The 15,814-nt window shown below is 42.9% G+C and overlaps 1 protein-coding gene across 1 annotated transcript in view; it reads left to right on the top strand.

Annotated features, from left to right (window-relative positions):
• ADAM23 (ADAM metallopeptidase domain 23) overlaps nucleotides 1-15,814 on the top strand; it is a 600,522-nt gene that overhangs the window by 261,019 nt on the left and 323,689 nt on the right. Inside the window, 1 exon segment of the mRNA XM_029606344.1 lies at nucleotides 6,501-6,667. Within this exon segment, the coding sequence (XP_029462204.1) occupies nucleotides 6,501-6,667 (167 nt within the window).

Consider the following 15,814-nt stretch of genomic DNA (forward strand, 5'->3'; position numbering starts at 1 on the left):
TATATATATATATATATGTATAATTATATATACCCTTGGATTTATAATTATTCTTTCGGTGCAGCAATAGCAGCCAATAGTAGGGCGGTTCATGCATAGGTTGCTTCAGTTACCAACCCCAGTGGTGTCCTGGGACCTTAATGTGGTGTTGGCTTAACTGATGAAACCAACTTTTGAACCACTGCGCTCCTTTACTCTCAAGTATTTGACCTTGGTAGCAGTCACATCGGCAGGCAGAGTCAGTGAGTTGCATATCTTCGTGACGTATCCGCCTTGTATGAGGTTTTTCCATGGCAGTGGTTCTGTGCACACACCCTAAATTCCTGCTGAAGGTGGTAACAGATTTCCATCTTAACCAATCCATCGTTCTGCCCACTTTCTTCCCTAGGCCTCATTCCAACCAACGGGAAAGGGTGCTGCATACTGTCGATTGTAAGAGAGCTTTGGCCTTCTAGCTGGACCGTATGACAGGCCATAGGCACTCCACCCATCTATTTCTCTCTTTTGACTCCAAGCAGCTGCGGATGGCTGTGGCTAAGCAGACTCTTTCCACCTGGCTAGCAGACTGCATCTCCTTCTACTAAGACTAGGCGGGTCTGCAACTGGGGGGCCACATCACGTCTCACTCAGTTAGGGTCATGGCAACTTCTGTGACCCATCTGCGTGCAGTCCCCATGGGGGAGATCTGCAGGGCTGCAACACAGAGTTCTCTCCACACCTTTGCAGCTCATTATTGCCTGGACAGAGACGGCTGCCTGGATAGCAGATTCGGCCAATCTGTCCTCAGGAACCTTTTTCAGCTGTGAACCCAACTCTTCCTACCTAAGGCCCCTGGTTTGGGTTCAGGCTGTCCCCGCTGATAACAAAACCACCTCTGTTGTTGTGCCCGTTGGCACCTGTTTGGTGACTGTTGGTCCCATTATTTTTCAGGGCCAGCTTGTAGCTAGGGATTCACCCACATGTGAGGACTACCATCCTACTTGTCCTAGGAGAAAGCAAAATTGCTTACTTGTAACAGGTATTCTTCTAGGTCAACAGGATGTTAGTCCTCAGGAAACCTGCCTCCCACCCCGCAGACTTGGGTTCTCCTGTTTATTTTATTTTTTTGTAATCTATTTATGAGACTGAAGAGAGACCCCATGTGTATAGTGGCATACTGGTCATGCTCAGTGTGCCAAAGTTCTAGAAACTTTGACAGACGTTTTCCGTGCCGAGCTCCATCTGATGATTACTCCCACGTGAATGCTAACATCCTGCTGACCTAGAAGAACACCTGTTACAAGTAAGGAACTTTGATTTCCCCAAAATGTAGGACCCTCTAGATATCAAGCAGCCCCAGTTCTCTACAAAGAAAATTCACTCCTTTTCCCATATTTCCTGTCTTCTTTGCCAGGCTTACAATCCTTGCTCCTATTTTTTTTACTGTGTTAGTCTCCTCCAACCACTAAAACATATTCTGGGAAAGCTAACATTTTATTCATTATCGCTACCAAAAATCATGAGAATATGTATTTGGGGCGTATAAGTTGCATAGGGCTATTTTTTGGTTGTGTAATGAAACTAGTACCAAGAAGTACCTGCTCTCATCATCTTGAAAGTGACAGTCAAGTTGAAATAGCAAATACTTGTGAATTAAAATTGCTACAGCTTGCTGTTAGCAGGAGAAAGAAGAATAAAAACAATGGCCAACCCAATCACATTTTAATTTGGCATGTTCTGAGGCCATCAAGTGTATCTCCTGTAAGAATACAATCTACAATTTTATCCTTTGAAACATGTTCAGCAGCCTTTTACGCTTCACAGGCAAATGAATCCCATCTACATTTAGTGTTGTCATTTTAACCTGTTCCATGCTTATCTAAAACCAATGTATAGCAATCACACTCCACAGAGTGTGGAATATCACAGTATATTTCCCAGGGATCTCCCAGCCTAGGCCACACAGCATTTGTTAGAGATTAGATTGTTATGCCAATAATAGTTTGAATACATAGTTGTTCCAAACCCCAGTCAGTACTGAATTCATCCTGACCCACACATTCATCCTCATTTACTACCATAGTCAGTCTTATTCACCCCCACATACTTCAGACATGCACTCAAATTTGCTCCAGGGGACCACTACCTCCATTCCTTTCCTCTTCCTTGGTGTGTGCCCGAGAAAGCATCTCCTCCTCAACTGGTTAATTTCTGTGTCGTGTTAGCCTCTTACAAAGAGAACGTGCAACAAAGATAGAAAACAGGTAACTCCAACCAATAGATAATTAACAGTGAAAACTTTGAGATAAGTATGGTCTCACTAAAAACCTACGTGACCCAGTTTGGAGACAATCTCTTCGGAGATAAAATACAAAGACCCAGTGGCTCAGTTGAAGGACCACCACGAGACCCTACGTCAATTGTCTACAGTCACTATGGATACTCCCTCCTCATCTCGCAAAAGCATGAGAAGGGAACCTTAGAAGACCATTCTACCTCTCACGCAAGTACTATCCTCCTGCATCTTGAGTGAGACCAGCCAGAGCCCCTCAAAGGGGGACATACATGCCGGCCCAAAGCACCCAGAGTACAACCAGCCCCACAAGCTGGTCCAGCCTCTGGATTTTGATGCGTTTCTAGAGAACAGCAGCCCAGGAATACCTGTGGGAAGCAGTCTGCACCACTTCCAACACAATTGGCGCCTCATAACAACAGATCAGTGGGTAATATCCATCATAGCGCAGGGATACCGTTTACATTTCCTCACAGTACCCCTGGACTCTCCACCCATACCTCTATGGGCCCGAAAAGACCACACATTGCTTCTAGAGTCAGAACTTTCCACCCTTCTGCAAACCAGGGCTGTAGAAGCCTTCCTCTTGGTGCAGAGAGGCACAGGGTTCTACTCAGGTTATTTTCTGATTCCAAAAAAATCGGGCGGTTTCCGCCCCATCTTAGACCTCCACAATCTCAACAAATTTCTTCAAAAAGAAAAATTCAGGATGGTGACTCTCGGCACCATGCTTCCCCTACTACAGCAAGGAGATTGGCTATGTTCTCTGGACCTTCAGGACACATTCGCACATATCGCTATATTCCCACATCACCGCAAATACCTGCGCTTCATAGTGGGTCACAGCCATTTTCAATACCGAGTTCTGCCATTCGGTCTGGCCTCAGCGCCTTGAGTGTTCACAAAATGCCTAGCAGTGATGCCGCACATCTCCGCAGAAACACCATCCACGTGTTTTCTTACCTGGACGACTGGCTAATAAAGAGTCGATCGAAAGAAAGTGCTCTCGACTCTCTAAAGCTCACTACGAACCTCCTACACTCACTAGGATTTCTGATAAATTATCAGAAATCCCACTTGGATCCATCTCACCTCCTTACTTTCATCTAAGCAGATTTGGACACCACAGTCGCAAAGGCCTTCCTGCCCAGCAGACATTCTCTCAAAGTTGGCTACATCTCTGTGCACACACAACAGCCTCAGCCCATCAATTCCTCATGTTGCTGGGCCACAAGGATTCCACAGTACAGGTCACTCCTATGGCCAGGTTAGCCATGAGAATAACTCAATGGACTTTGAAATCTCAGTGGCTCCAAGCCACTCAACCTCTTTCATTCCAGATCCATGTAACCAACCAGCTGCATCTGTCACTCTGGTGAACAAAGAAAGCCAACTTGCAGACTGGTCTACACTTCCAGCAACCAGATCCTCAAGTGACCTTAACCACGGACGCATCCAACTTGGGTTGGGGAGCTCATGTGAACAACCTTCAAACTCAAGAGACTTGGACTCAACTCGAAGTAACATTTCAGATCAATTTCCTAGAGCTTCAAGCCATATGTTATGCTCTATATGCGTTCAAGGACTGCCTTTCACACAAAACTGTTCTCATACAGACAGACAACATAGTTGCAATGTGGTACCTAAACAAACAAGGAGGAACAGGTTTTTATCTGCTCTGCCAAGAAGCCGCGCAGATCTGGGCCTGGGCCCTTGCACACAGGGATTATGGCATAGTGGGCATGCTCAGTGTGCCAGTCAAAGTTCTAGAAACTTTGACAAAAGTATTCCGTATCAGGGCTCCGTCTGATGACATCACCCACATGTGAGGGCTACATCCTGCTGTATTGGGAGAGCACCTGTTACAAGTAAGCAACTCTGCTTTCTCCCCTGCTCGGCTCTCCCTGCCCAGCACCCCCAACCTCCTTCCCCCCTCCTCCCTATTGGGTGAAGAGAGCATCAGCAGAATCACTTGCAGGCTCAGCAAGGGAAGATAAAGTTGGTATCCTGTTGGGCCGGGAAGTGCAAGAGTTGGAGATGTCACTCTGATCTACGTAAAGGAGGAAACATGCTCCCACTGGGCCAGAAAGAGGAGAAGGAAATGAGTAACCTGTCAGGCTCGATAAAGATGTCAGCTGACTCCCACCTGGGCTGATGAGGGGCTAGCCACTTCCTACTGGCCCTGCGACATACCTCCCAGGACCTGGTGACTCACCATTGTGTCCTGACACACCTGTTGAGAACCACTGGTTAGAATGCTTTTGGAAACAGGATTTTATAATAGTAATACACAGAAGTTGGTCTCCATTAATGGTGTAATGGGTTTTAGTTTCAAAAGAGTTAAACAAATTATGCCTTTCTGTATGAATCTTGCTGTGGAAGTCTCTTTAAAATTAATGTTATGTGACTTAAAAAAATTCAAAAGGGTAGACGGGTAATTTATATCTATCTATTAATAGAAACAAGTGCCCAAGTTGTGACAGTCTGAATCTGGCTCGGCTGCATCAGATTTGCAGATAAATCAAGGAAGACAATTATTCTCAAAGGTGTTGGATTACCAAAGATGATTGATAGAATTGAATTATTGTGTGGCATATTGATAAAATGACAGATCTTCAATGATTAGATCTACTTGGTGTTTTCCCTGCATGAGTCACCTGCACCATGTGTTTCTACTAAGATGCCGAAGATTTGGGAGCATAAGAGCTGTTACAAACTTGCCAACCTAACCCCCTCATTTATCAAAATGCGCTAAGGAGTTTTCGCATGCGTTAAGGGCTTATCGCATGCGAAAAGCCCCATTTACGCATGCGAAAACACCTTTAACGCATGCGATAGCACTATATCGTATGGTGTGATGCAAATCCGAAAAGAGGAGGAGTTAGAGGCAGGAGTGGGCTGGGTTTACAATTTTGCGAAGTCCTATTGCACGGCTTTAATGCCGATTTTAGCTACAATGTTTTCAGTAGCGTTAAGCCGTGTGATAGCTTGTGTTACGGGATGGTAAGGTGTTAGTGCATTTCACAATGTCTCCTCAAAGGCCTTTTCTAGTAGGTTTGAAGCTCCCGGAGCACCAGCCTAGCCATCTGGGGGGGGGGAGAGAGAGAGAGAGAGACTAGCCATAATGCCCTCTTGCCCTAGATAGGTATTTATATCTCTATGGGAGGCCCACCTAGTAACTCGAGATGAGGTTTAGGTATTAGTGTAAGGGGTTAGGGGCCACTTTGACATTCAAAGTGAGACGTACAAACAGAACAGTGGTCTCTTGTGAAGATTTGACGACCTTCGGAGTGAGAAAACTCACTCAAAGATGAGATTTGTGCAATGTTCTCTCCACCTAGCTTGATGTTACACATATAAGTGTCTAATCAGGTGGGGTTTTTTTTTTAAGAAAGCACGTTATATTTTTCAGCCATTTAGAATGGTTGAAAATTATGTGCTACTATGAAACGATATACACCATATACCCAACTCCTATATTTTGAGCTATATTATAACCTTGAGCTAGTTATATTATAACTTAAAGAATGAAATGAAAATTCCAGATGATTGAAGGGGATGATTGTGCTCCCTTCCATTGACTGTGTAATTTATTATATCTTTCATGGGATAGTAGCTTTGTGGGCATACTGTATTGATTCTTTCTTGAGGTAATTGCTGTTAACAGCAACTGAAACTGCTAGGTTTGGAAGCATAGATTCAGTAAAACCTATAAAGCATAACAGATAATTGTTTTCCCATTTAATCTAATCTTACACTTACATTCCCACCTTTTCATAGGATTGGCCATATAGAAATACAATTTCATAAACACATATTGCATTAATACAAATTAAATACAGCATATTAAATACAATTTATAAATACAAATTAAATACAAATTATATAAATCAATTCAATAAATAATTAAAATAGTCAAAAAAATAAAACCCAACTAAATCTCACTGCCTACTTTTAACAGGGGAGGTTTCAGCTGATTCATAGAATATAAATATAATAAATATCAAATTATAAAAAAAACCAAAATCTAAATGAGGACTGAAGGATGGTGGAAGGGGAGATGAGAGAGAAGGTATAGGATAAACAGAAAGAAGGAATGGTTCTGCATGATCCAAAGTGGAGAAGTTGTTTCCTGTTTGAATCCTTTTGTCCTGCTGAAACTGACTGACTAACTGTGCATGTTTGACTGAGTGTTCTACTCCTATGCCTGTCCTGTTTCTATCCCCAGATATACAAGGAGCAGCTCAACACCAGGGTGGTTTTGGTTGCTGTGGAAACATGGACAGACAGGGACCGTATTCTCATTAGCCCTGATCCAATGCAGATGCTCCATGCCTTCTCCAAATATCGACAGCACTACATCAAACAGCATGCTGATGCTGTGCACCTCCTATCGTATGTACAATCCATCACTAACTTAATTCATTAATTTTCACTATCTTTTTGTCTGTCTGTCTACCAAATGAATTGAACACTGCAGGGTCAGGTTTTTGGGTGTACGACATGTGTGGTCACACAGGGTGTCAAGCACTATGATCCCTCTTCTGATAGGACTTGCAGGACTAAGAAGTGCTGTTGCTGCTGCTTTGCCAACAAGAGAGCAGCGCTGGGGACCTGGTGCTTCTAAATGCTGCTTCCTGCTGCAGGTGCATCTCTCTCCCACGTGGCAGAGGGAGAGAGATGATGTGGAAGGAAGCAGTATTTAGAAGTGCTGGGTCCCCAGTACTGCTTTCGTGATGGTAAGGCTGAGCCACAGCACATATAGAAGGTAAGGGCAAGGTTGCAGCTAATGGCAATTTTAGTTTTTGTACAGGGTGTGGATTAGCCTAGAACCAGCCCTGAATCACCCTATTTTTATGTCTGCTTCCTATAGATTTGAAATACTTTCCCATTACTTTAGTCAAATAAATGTTGTCAAGCTTGATGTGGGATCTGGGATGAGAGAGATTCTGTAATGTAGATACAGGAAGTCCTTGGATTTAAGTCTAAATTGGTTCCTGAAAATCATGTCTTAAATTGAAATCACATTACTCATAGGAAACAATGTTATATTTGAGGGATTGGTTCCAGCACAAAGGCCCGGTAGCTACTTTTACCCAGATAATCCTGAATCAATTGTGTCTAAAGACCAAGGGCTTTCTGTATATCTAAATCAGTATTTCATATTACTCTCTACTCCCTCAGTCCTTCCCTCTTTCCTGTCATCTGTGACTGGATTCCACCTTCAGTATATACTTCTCGAGGAGATTAGACAAATTAGTATGCATGGTTGAAAGAGTGGTATTGAAAGCTGTGTGAAAAGTTATTAAAAAAAAAAATAGCCTCTCTGCTCTTGCTCTGTCTCCTGTACTAGAGCTAGTGTTCTTTTTTTTTTTAAAACAACTCTATTTACATTTTTACAGTTAGTACAAAGAATTGTGTACTTATGGCAGAAGAACAATGAATAAAGGAAGGATCCAGCACATCTAAGTCACAATAGTGAAAGCAGAATAATAATGTTGTATAACCATGTAAATCCAGGCGCCTTTAAAAACTAAAAAACTAAAAATAAAAAAAATTTGAAAAAATCAGCTTAAATTAGAACACAAGGTAGAACACAGATGAAAACATCAATTAGAAAATCGAGCATTGTAGTGAGTTAGGCCACAAACAGATGGGCAGCTAAATATTTATATTAGGGCTCCCAAATAACATTGTATTTAAATTTCTCATGTCTAAGACTATACCTGAGTTTTCCTAAATCTGCAGTAGTATGCACCTGTTTCCTCCAGTGATCAATACAAGGAGTATGTTTCCAAAAGGTAGCTATGGTAAATCGGGCAGCTAATAAAAGATGACCCACCAAATATCTATTTTTACAGGGAACTAAGGAATCATCCCATCTTCCCAGTAGACCCAGTCACGGGGATAAATGAACAGGTAATTGCAAAATATCCACCAATTCATTAGCAACCTTCTCCCAGAAGAATTGGATTCCTATACAATGCCACCACATATGGATATAAGTCCCCCACTCACCATAGCCCCGCCAGCATTGGGAACTATCAGAAAGATATGTTTGCAAAATAAACTGGAGAATGATGCGTCCTATGTAACAAATGGATCATTAGTTCTATTCGGCGCTGGCAAATAGAGCTGTGGTGAGCATTAGTCCAGATCCATTTCCAAGTTTGGGTTGTATAAGCAGTATCTAAATTGAAATTCCAGCTATCAATTAAAGAATGAGAGGTTACAGTGCCCAGGCTTCCCTGGGGTATGCCTTTATATAAGAGAGAAATACCCTTCCCCAAAGCGTCAGGGTCAGACAAATACAAATAGAGACTAGGAGGTTTTGGGAGTTGTGCTTGCAAATCAAAAACAGAGGAGAGAGCAGCACGAAGTTGAAGATAGCATGAGAGGAAGCAGGGAGATCATATTCAGAACTTAACTCCTCAAAAGTTTGAAATTTCCCATCATCCCAAATTTGTATCAGATGGCAGAGACCAATCTTTCTCCATTCCTTGAAAACAGGAGAGAATGTATGGCCAGAGACTAAAGCAATTCCCATAAATAGGAGCAAGGCGGGAGAGAGGCTCTGCATTCAAGCGCAAGTGTAGCGTAATCTGTTGCCAAATAGTGAGTATACGCTTTAATAGGGTTAAGTCTAGAGACTCTGCGACGAATTGGGGAGTCGAGCGGCAGAAAAGGCAGCATGGATAGGTCCGCTACATCAGATTGCAATTGTTCAAGAGGGCACCAGACTGCTCCAACATGCCATAACCAAACTTTAAGAGCAAGAAGCCTGGCAGCCCAATAATAAAATTGAAAATTAGGGAGAACCATCCTGCCCTGTCGCTTGGGAAGCCACAATTGGTGCAGCCAAATACAGGGGCAACGAGAGTTCCAGATAAAACAAGAGATAATGCTATGGAGAGAATCAAAAATCTTGGCTGGGATGTTGAAAGGAATATGTTGAAATAAATACAAAAACTTCAGTAAAATGACCATCTTGACCAAATTAATGCGCCTGGCCCATGAGAGTGGCAAATTGGCCCATTTATGTAATTTGGATTTGGTAAAAACTAAAAGCACGTCATAATTTTGGGAAAAGAGTTCAGAAAGACTGAGAAGAATAAAAATCCCCAAATAAGAGAAACCATTCTGAACCACCCTAAAGTCCTGCAAACATGGTGGAATCACCGTACAGGGACCCAAAGCAAAATCTCTGAGTTAGTGAAATTAAGTTTATAACCATAGATGGCACTAAAGGCGGTATGAATGGTCATCAAAGCTGGACCAGAAATGCGAGGGTTGGAGAGAAAGAGAAGTATATTATCCATATATAAAGAAATAGAGTGCATGACTGATCCAAATTGAAAGCCCTGAAAGTCCACATTCTGCCTAATATGAGCACAATTGCAAGGGGAAAGAGGGCAACCCTGTCTAGTACCACGTGCTAGGGAACCACGAGGACAAGATGCCATTTATAAGGAGTTGGGCCTGGGGTGTTTCATAGCCTGTATCCATTGCAAGAAATGCTCTGGCAATTTCAAATGATGCAGGACAGTGTACAGATATGCATGCGGTCAAGGGCCTTTTCCATGTCCAGAGAAGTAATTAGCCCAGTTTTCCCTAGCGCTTTGGCAAGATAAATAATATTGAACACCCGCCAGGTATTGATCGTAGATAGCCAACCTTTAACAAAACCAGATTGATCTGGGTGTACTATGCTACGCTATAATTGTATCTGGCTAAATTGCAGGTGGTGGTCAGTGGTACAATTAATGTAGATGTGGATGACCATGGTGCTGAAAAGCTGCTTGATGGGATTAAAAAGAACACCCTGGGCCCTGCATTGACTGATTAACTGATTCAAGATAGTTTAATTCAGTTACGGTTTCTGGGGACAGCAGCTGGTCCATATACTCTGAGTGGAAGTCCTATTCATGTTTCCAGGGATGTTTCTATATCTTTTTTGCTTTGAGTTTTTTGGTTCATAGTTTGAACTTTGTCTTTGGATAACAGCTTTAAAGCTGCCATCTTTGATTTGTGCTGTCATATTTTTAGTACTCTGCAGTTTATGCACAGACTGTAAGCCTATCTGGAGTCTACCTTGTGGTAGAGGATGGTACCAAACTGAATTATTCTCCTTGATGTGGATGAGTTTGCTGAAGTCTCCCTATTGTTTTGAAAGATCTCCATTTAACTGGTTTCAGTTCACATGGCTAAGAGGCCTGCATGCCACCCCTCTTTAGATGCATGGGCTTACAAAGGGAGCAGTCTATTTTCTTTTTCACAGTGGGAAGGTATGGGTCAGTTTATACCTGTACAGTACTCTTTATTTTCTGTTTGTTAGTAGGCAAACCAGGAAATTTGGTAACAGAGTCGTTCACCCTGTTTGGGGAAAAAGGCAGTGTATTTTACCCTATTTTTTTATTTATATTTTCTTAATACTGTTTATTGTGTAGATGGCTATTATTATTATTATGTTTTATGAATTCAAGAGTATGGGAACTGTGCGTGAGCATGTGTGAGTTTCAGGACAAAATCTTAATCTCCAAGGTTGACCTTACCTCTCGGTCCTGAGGATGCTTCTATAAATAAATATTCAAGAAGGATATAGGTCTCTATTATATGGGGCCCGTTTGAGGGCTCAGGCAGGACAATAGTGTGGATCATTGGGTTTGTATTAACCTGCATTGGTTTTAAGCTGCAGATTGCATGTGATCTCAAAGGTTCCTGTATTGGGAGATATCATACTTTTCTCTGTGTGCTGAATGAGTGGGTGGGTTAGGTTAGGGGTTGTTGGCTTGGATTTTTGAGATGGTTGGGGTGTTGGGGTATTGATTGAAGGATTTTTATGGGCGATTTTGGGTAAGGGAGCTTTGGGAGAAAAATACAAAAAAGGCAAAACTTATTTATATTCTTTATGAGCTATTGCACGTGCAATACCTTGCAGTTAACACATGAGGTTTATTGCATATGCATTACTCGATGTTAGTTAAAGTTCCATCGGCTTCATAAACTCACTCTTCATTTCTGCATTAATGTTAAATATGTAATTTGTCTCCTTGGGAATAATGTTAGCTACAGTGTTACTCAGAAAAAGCTACAAATTTTTCTCTGCACTTTATAAGAACTCCTGGGAATAATTCCAGATTCCACTGGAATTCAATGCCTTTGTTAATTACGTTACATATCTCTAAATGTGTAAGGAATGTCTTCAATTATGAGGAAGGTATCCTTCAATTTGCATGTCAAAATAAAGACATATTCTACTTTTGCAGGAAACACAGTTTACAAATGCAGAAACATGAAAGCTAAGGGTGGGTTGGGTAGGTCAAATATATTATTCTTTGTATAATTCTCAAAGTAGGGATGTTTGCACCCTTATAGATAAGCATCTGCCCTTAAAGGTTGGTCACTCATATGCAGGTCCAGATGGGAGATATGTAATACTTAGTTTTCTTTATTGGGTATGGTATTTATTCTGGTCAATTCTGTGGACCTAATGATGATCAGCTGAAGCTCTGTAAGAACCTTACAGACAAATTTATAGTCTGGGGACATCTCTGCATAGGGGGTGACTAGAATATTAGCCCAGATCCCACTATTAATAAATCATCAGTGGCTAGCTCAGGGGTGGGCTTGGCCAGAGAGATTAGAGACCTAATAACTATTTTTAACCTAATGGATTTATGGAGACACCATTATCTTTCAGTACGAGACTATATGTATGAGTCCCTTAGACATCACATGTATAACAGAATAGACTATTTTGTGTATACCCTTGGCTTTGTTTCATGAATTCCAAAGAGTGACATTATGGTATGTTCAATTTCAGGCCATCATCCTGTAGGGCTCACCCTTGATTGTGGCATTTTTAGACCTAGGTCTTTCTCCTGGAGACTTAAATTACTCGCTGCTAGGAGACAGGTGTTTTTCTAGCCTGTTAAAAGAAGCAGTCATTGAATTTAATTATTTCAACCCCGATGCTGATTATTCACCAGCATTATAATGGGACACCTTCAAGGCATTTCTTTGTGGCAAAATAATTTTCTATGCTAGCCATGTACCGAAACTTCATAGAAATTGAGCAAAAGAACTTCTTGCACTTTGTAAATAATTAGAACTACAACATAAGACTGCTTTCTGCGTATATTGAGAACATTGGAACAATATAGGAGGGACCTAGCTTCTCTCAAGGTGACCAAAATAGAGAGGTCACTCTGGTATGTTAAATTACAAATTTTATGAGCATGGGTGACAAGCCTAGCTCTTTTCTGGTCAGAGCGGTTAGAAGGAAAGCAAATAGAGCGATTGTTCTAATTTTCAGAAAAACCTCTGGTGCTATCTCCTCGGTACCTAGGGATATTGAGGAGCAGTTTAATTACTTTACTAGCCTTTACACAGCTACAGCTTCTGCTAGCTGTTACACTTGCCGCCTGTGGCAGCTCCACAATGCAGCCCTCTCACCTCTCTACACAAACTTCAAGCTCCAGCTCCTAGTCGCTGGCGGCGGTGGGCCACCAGTCTCGACTTCGGACTTCCACCAGCTCCTCCGGCCCTGCTCTGCTTCCCGGGATCTCCAGCCAGGATGCCTCCATCCGTCGGGCCTCTCTGCGGGGTTCATGGATAGACGCTGGCGCAGCGCCCCTCCCTAGGCGCGTGCACCAGTGAAACCTTTAAAGGGCCTGCGGCGAGAACCTGGCCATGGACCCGGATGTTGATGTCAGTTCCCTCAACATATAAAAGCTCAGGCAGTGCTCCTCAGCGCCTTGGTCTCCTGTTCTGGTTTCCGAGTTCTAGTTGCCTTGAGCTTGTCTTGTTCCTGTGATTCCTGGTTCCTGTTCCTCGAGTCCTGTCTACTGGATCGTGTCCTGTCTACTGGATCGACTACCTGGTTCTGACCTCCACTACGCCTGACCTTGCCTGCTTTCTCCAAGCCTGACCTCCACTACGCCTGACCACGCCTGCCTTTTCCAAGCCTGACCTCCGCTACACCTGATTTCGCTTGCCTTCTCCAAGCCTGACCACTGCTATGCCTGACCACGCCAGCCTTCTCTGTGTCTCGACCATTGCTACACCTGACCACGCCTGCTTTCTCCATGCCTTGACCATTACTACATCTGACCATGCCTGCCTTCCCCGTGCCTTGACCATTGCTACGAACGACTTTGCCTCAGACTTTCTTGAGTCCAGAGTTCCACATTGCTTGCTACACCTTCCAAGTGCTGCCAGCTTTCATTCAACCTTGATAGTGACGCCTCTGTCCCTATCCTCTGGATGTGGACTATTAAGGCTTCGGCCTTCTTTTGCTCAGTCACCTTCAGTTCCTTCTTGTCCCTTGGTGCTTGAGTTCCTGTTCCACATCCCATCTAAGATAGGACATACCTATACTCAACCTTGAGGCCCGCCTAAGTCCTGCCGGTCCCGGAACCCGAAGGCTCAACCCGAGGGGAACGTGAGCTGGTATAGGTCAAGCTTCAGTGGCCTCCAGCTTCAGCCCACACCGCCTGCTGACGGTGGGGACCCATAGGTCCTCGCCTATGGGTTGTGTCAACTCCACCTCAGCCCAAGGGTCCACCTCCTATGCAACAGTAGTTCAAATGAAATTCAGGGGTTTCTTGCCCCATTGCACTTGCCGAAACTTACTGATTTCCAGAAGGTGCAATTGATGGTGCCAGTTTCTCTGCTTGAAATTCAGGCAGTGGTAAAGACTCTCCCAGTGGGAGGGAAAGTCCGGGGCCTAATGGCTGTCATAGATCTTTATAAAAAGTTCTTGCCAGACCTTGCTCCCTTTCTTGTAAGTATCTTTAATACTGTGGGGGATTGTGGAGACATGGCAGATACTAATATCACTTTAATACATAAAAAAGGAAAGAACCCTTTAGATTGTGGTTCATACAGACTTATAGCCTTCCTAAATTTGGATATAAAGATCTTGTCCAAAGTTCTCCAGACATAAGAAATCGCCATACTGGGTCAGACCAAGGGTCCATCAAACTCAGTGGGGCGGATTTTCAAAGGGTTACGTGTGTATATTATGCGCGAAACCCCGAAAACCCATTCCTGCATGCGCTGAGCCTATTTTGCATAGGCTCAGCGATGCGCACAAGCCCCGGGACATGCATATGTCCTGGGGCTTGAAAAAAGGGGCGAGGAGTGGGCGGGGCGGGACCGAGGCCTCCGGCACAGCGCACTTGGCCGGCGCGCGCAATCTATGCCTGCCCAGAGGCAGATGCAACTTCGTCAACAAACTTCGGGGGGGGGGAGTTTAGATATGATCAAATTTGATTTAATGACTGAAAGAGGAACAGTGTACAAATCCAAGGCTCTCGTGCTAAACTTTCAAAAGGGAAACTTTGATAAAATGAGAAAAATTGTTAGAAAATAACTGAAAGGAGAAGCTACAAAAGTAAAAAATGTCCAAGAGGCGTGGTCATTGTTAAAAAATATCATTCTAGAAGCACAGTCCAGATGTATTCCACACATTAAGAAAGGTGGAAAGAAGGCAAAACGATTACCGGCATGGTTAAAAGGGGAGGTGAAAGAAGCTATTTTAGCCAAAAGATCTTCATTCAAAAATTGGAAGAAGGATCCAATAGAAGTAAATAGGATATAGCATAAACGTTGGCAAGTTAAATGTAAGACATTGATAAGACAGGCTAAGAGAGAATTTGAAAAGAAGTTGGCTGTAGAGGCAAAAACTCACAGTAAAAACCTTTTTAAATATATCCGAAGCAGAAGCCTGTGAGGGAGTCAGTTGGACCGTTAGATGATCGAGGGGTTAAAGGGGCACTTAGAGAAGATAAGGCCATCGCGGAAAGATTAAATGATTTCTTTGCTTCGGTGTTTACTGAAGAGGATGTTGGGGAGGTACCCGTAATGGAGAAGGTTTTCATGGGTAATGATTCAGATGGACTGAATCAAATCACGGTGAACCTAGAAGATGTGGTAGACCTGATTGACAAACTGAAGAGTAGTAAATCACCTGGACCGGATGGTATACACCCCAGAGTTCTGAAGGAACTAAAAAATGAAATTTCAGACCTATTATTAAAAATTGGTAACTTATCATTAAAATCATCCATTGTACCTGAAGACTGGAGGATAGCAAATGTAACCCCAATATTTAAAAAGGGCTCCAGGGGCGATCCGGGAAACTACAGACCGGTTAGCCTGACTTCAGGGCTAGGAAAAATAGTGGAAAGTGTTCTAAATATCAAAATCACAGAACATATAGAAAGACATGGTTTAGTGGAACAAAGTCAGCATGGCTTTACCCAGGGCAAGTCTTGCCTCACAAATCTGCTTCACTTTTTTGAAGGAGTTAATAAACATGTGGATAAAAGTGAACCGGTAGATATAGTATACTTGGATTTTCAAAAGGCGTTTGACAAAGTTCCTCATGAGAGGCTTCTAGGAAAAGTAAAAAGTCATGGGATAGGTGGCGATGTCCTTTCGTGGATTGCAAACTGGCTAAAAGACAGGAAACAGAGTAGGATTAAATGGACAATTTTCTCAGTGGAAGGGAGTGGACAGTGGAGTGCCTCAGGGATC

This window comes from Rhinatrema bivittatum, chromosome 6 (genome assembly GCF_901001135.1).
Source record: "Rhinatrema bivittatum chromosome 6, aRhiBiv1.1, whole genome shotgun sequence".
Classification (NCBI taxonomy): Eukaryota; Metazoa; Chordata; class Amphibia; order Gymnophiona; family Rhinatrematidae; genus Rhinatrema; species Rhinatrema bivittatum.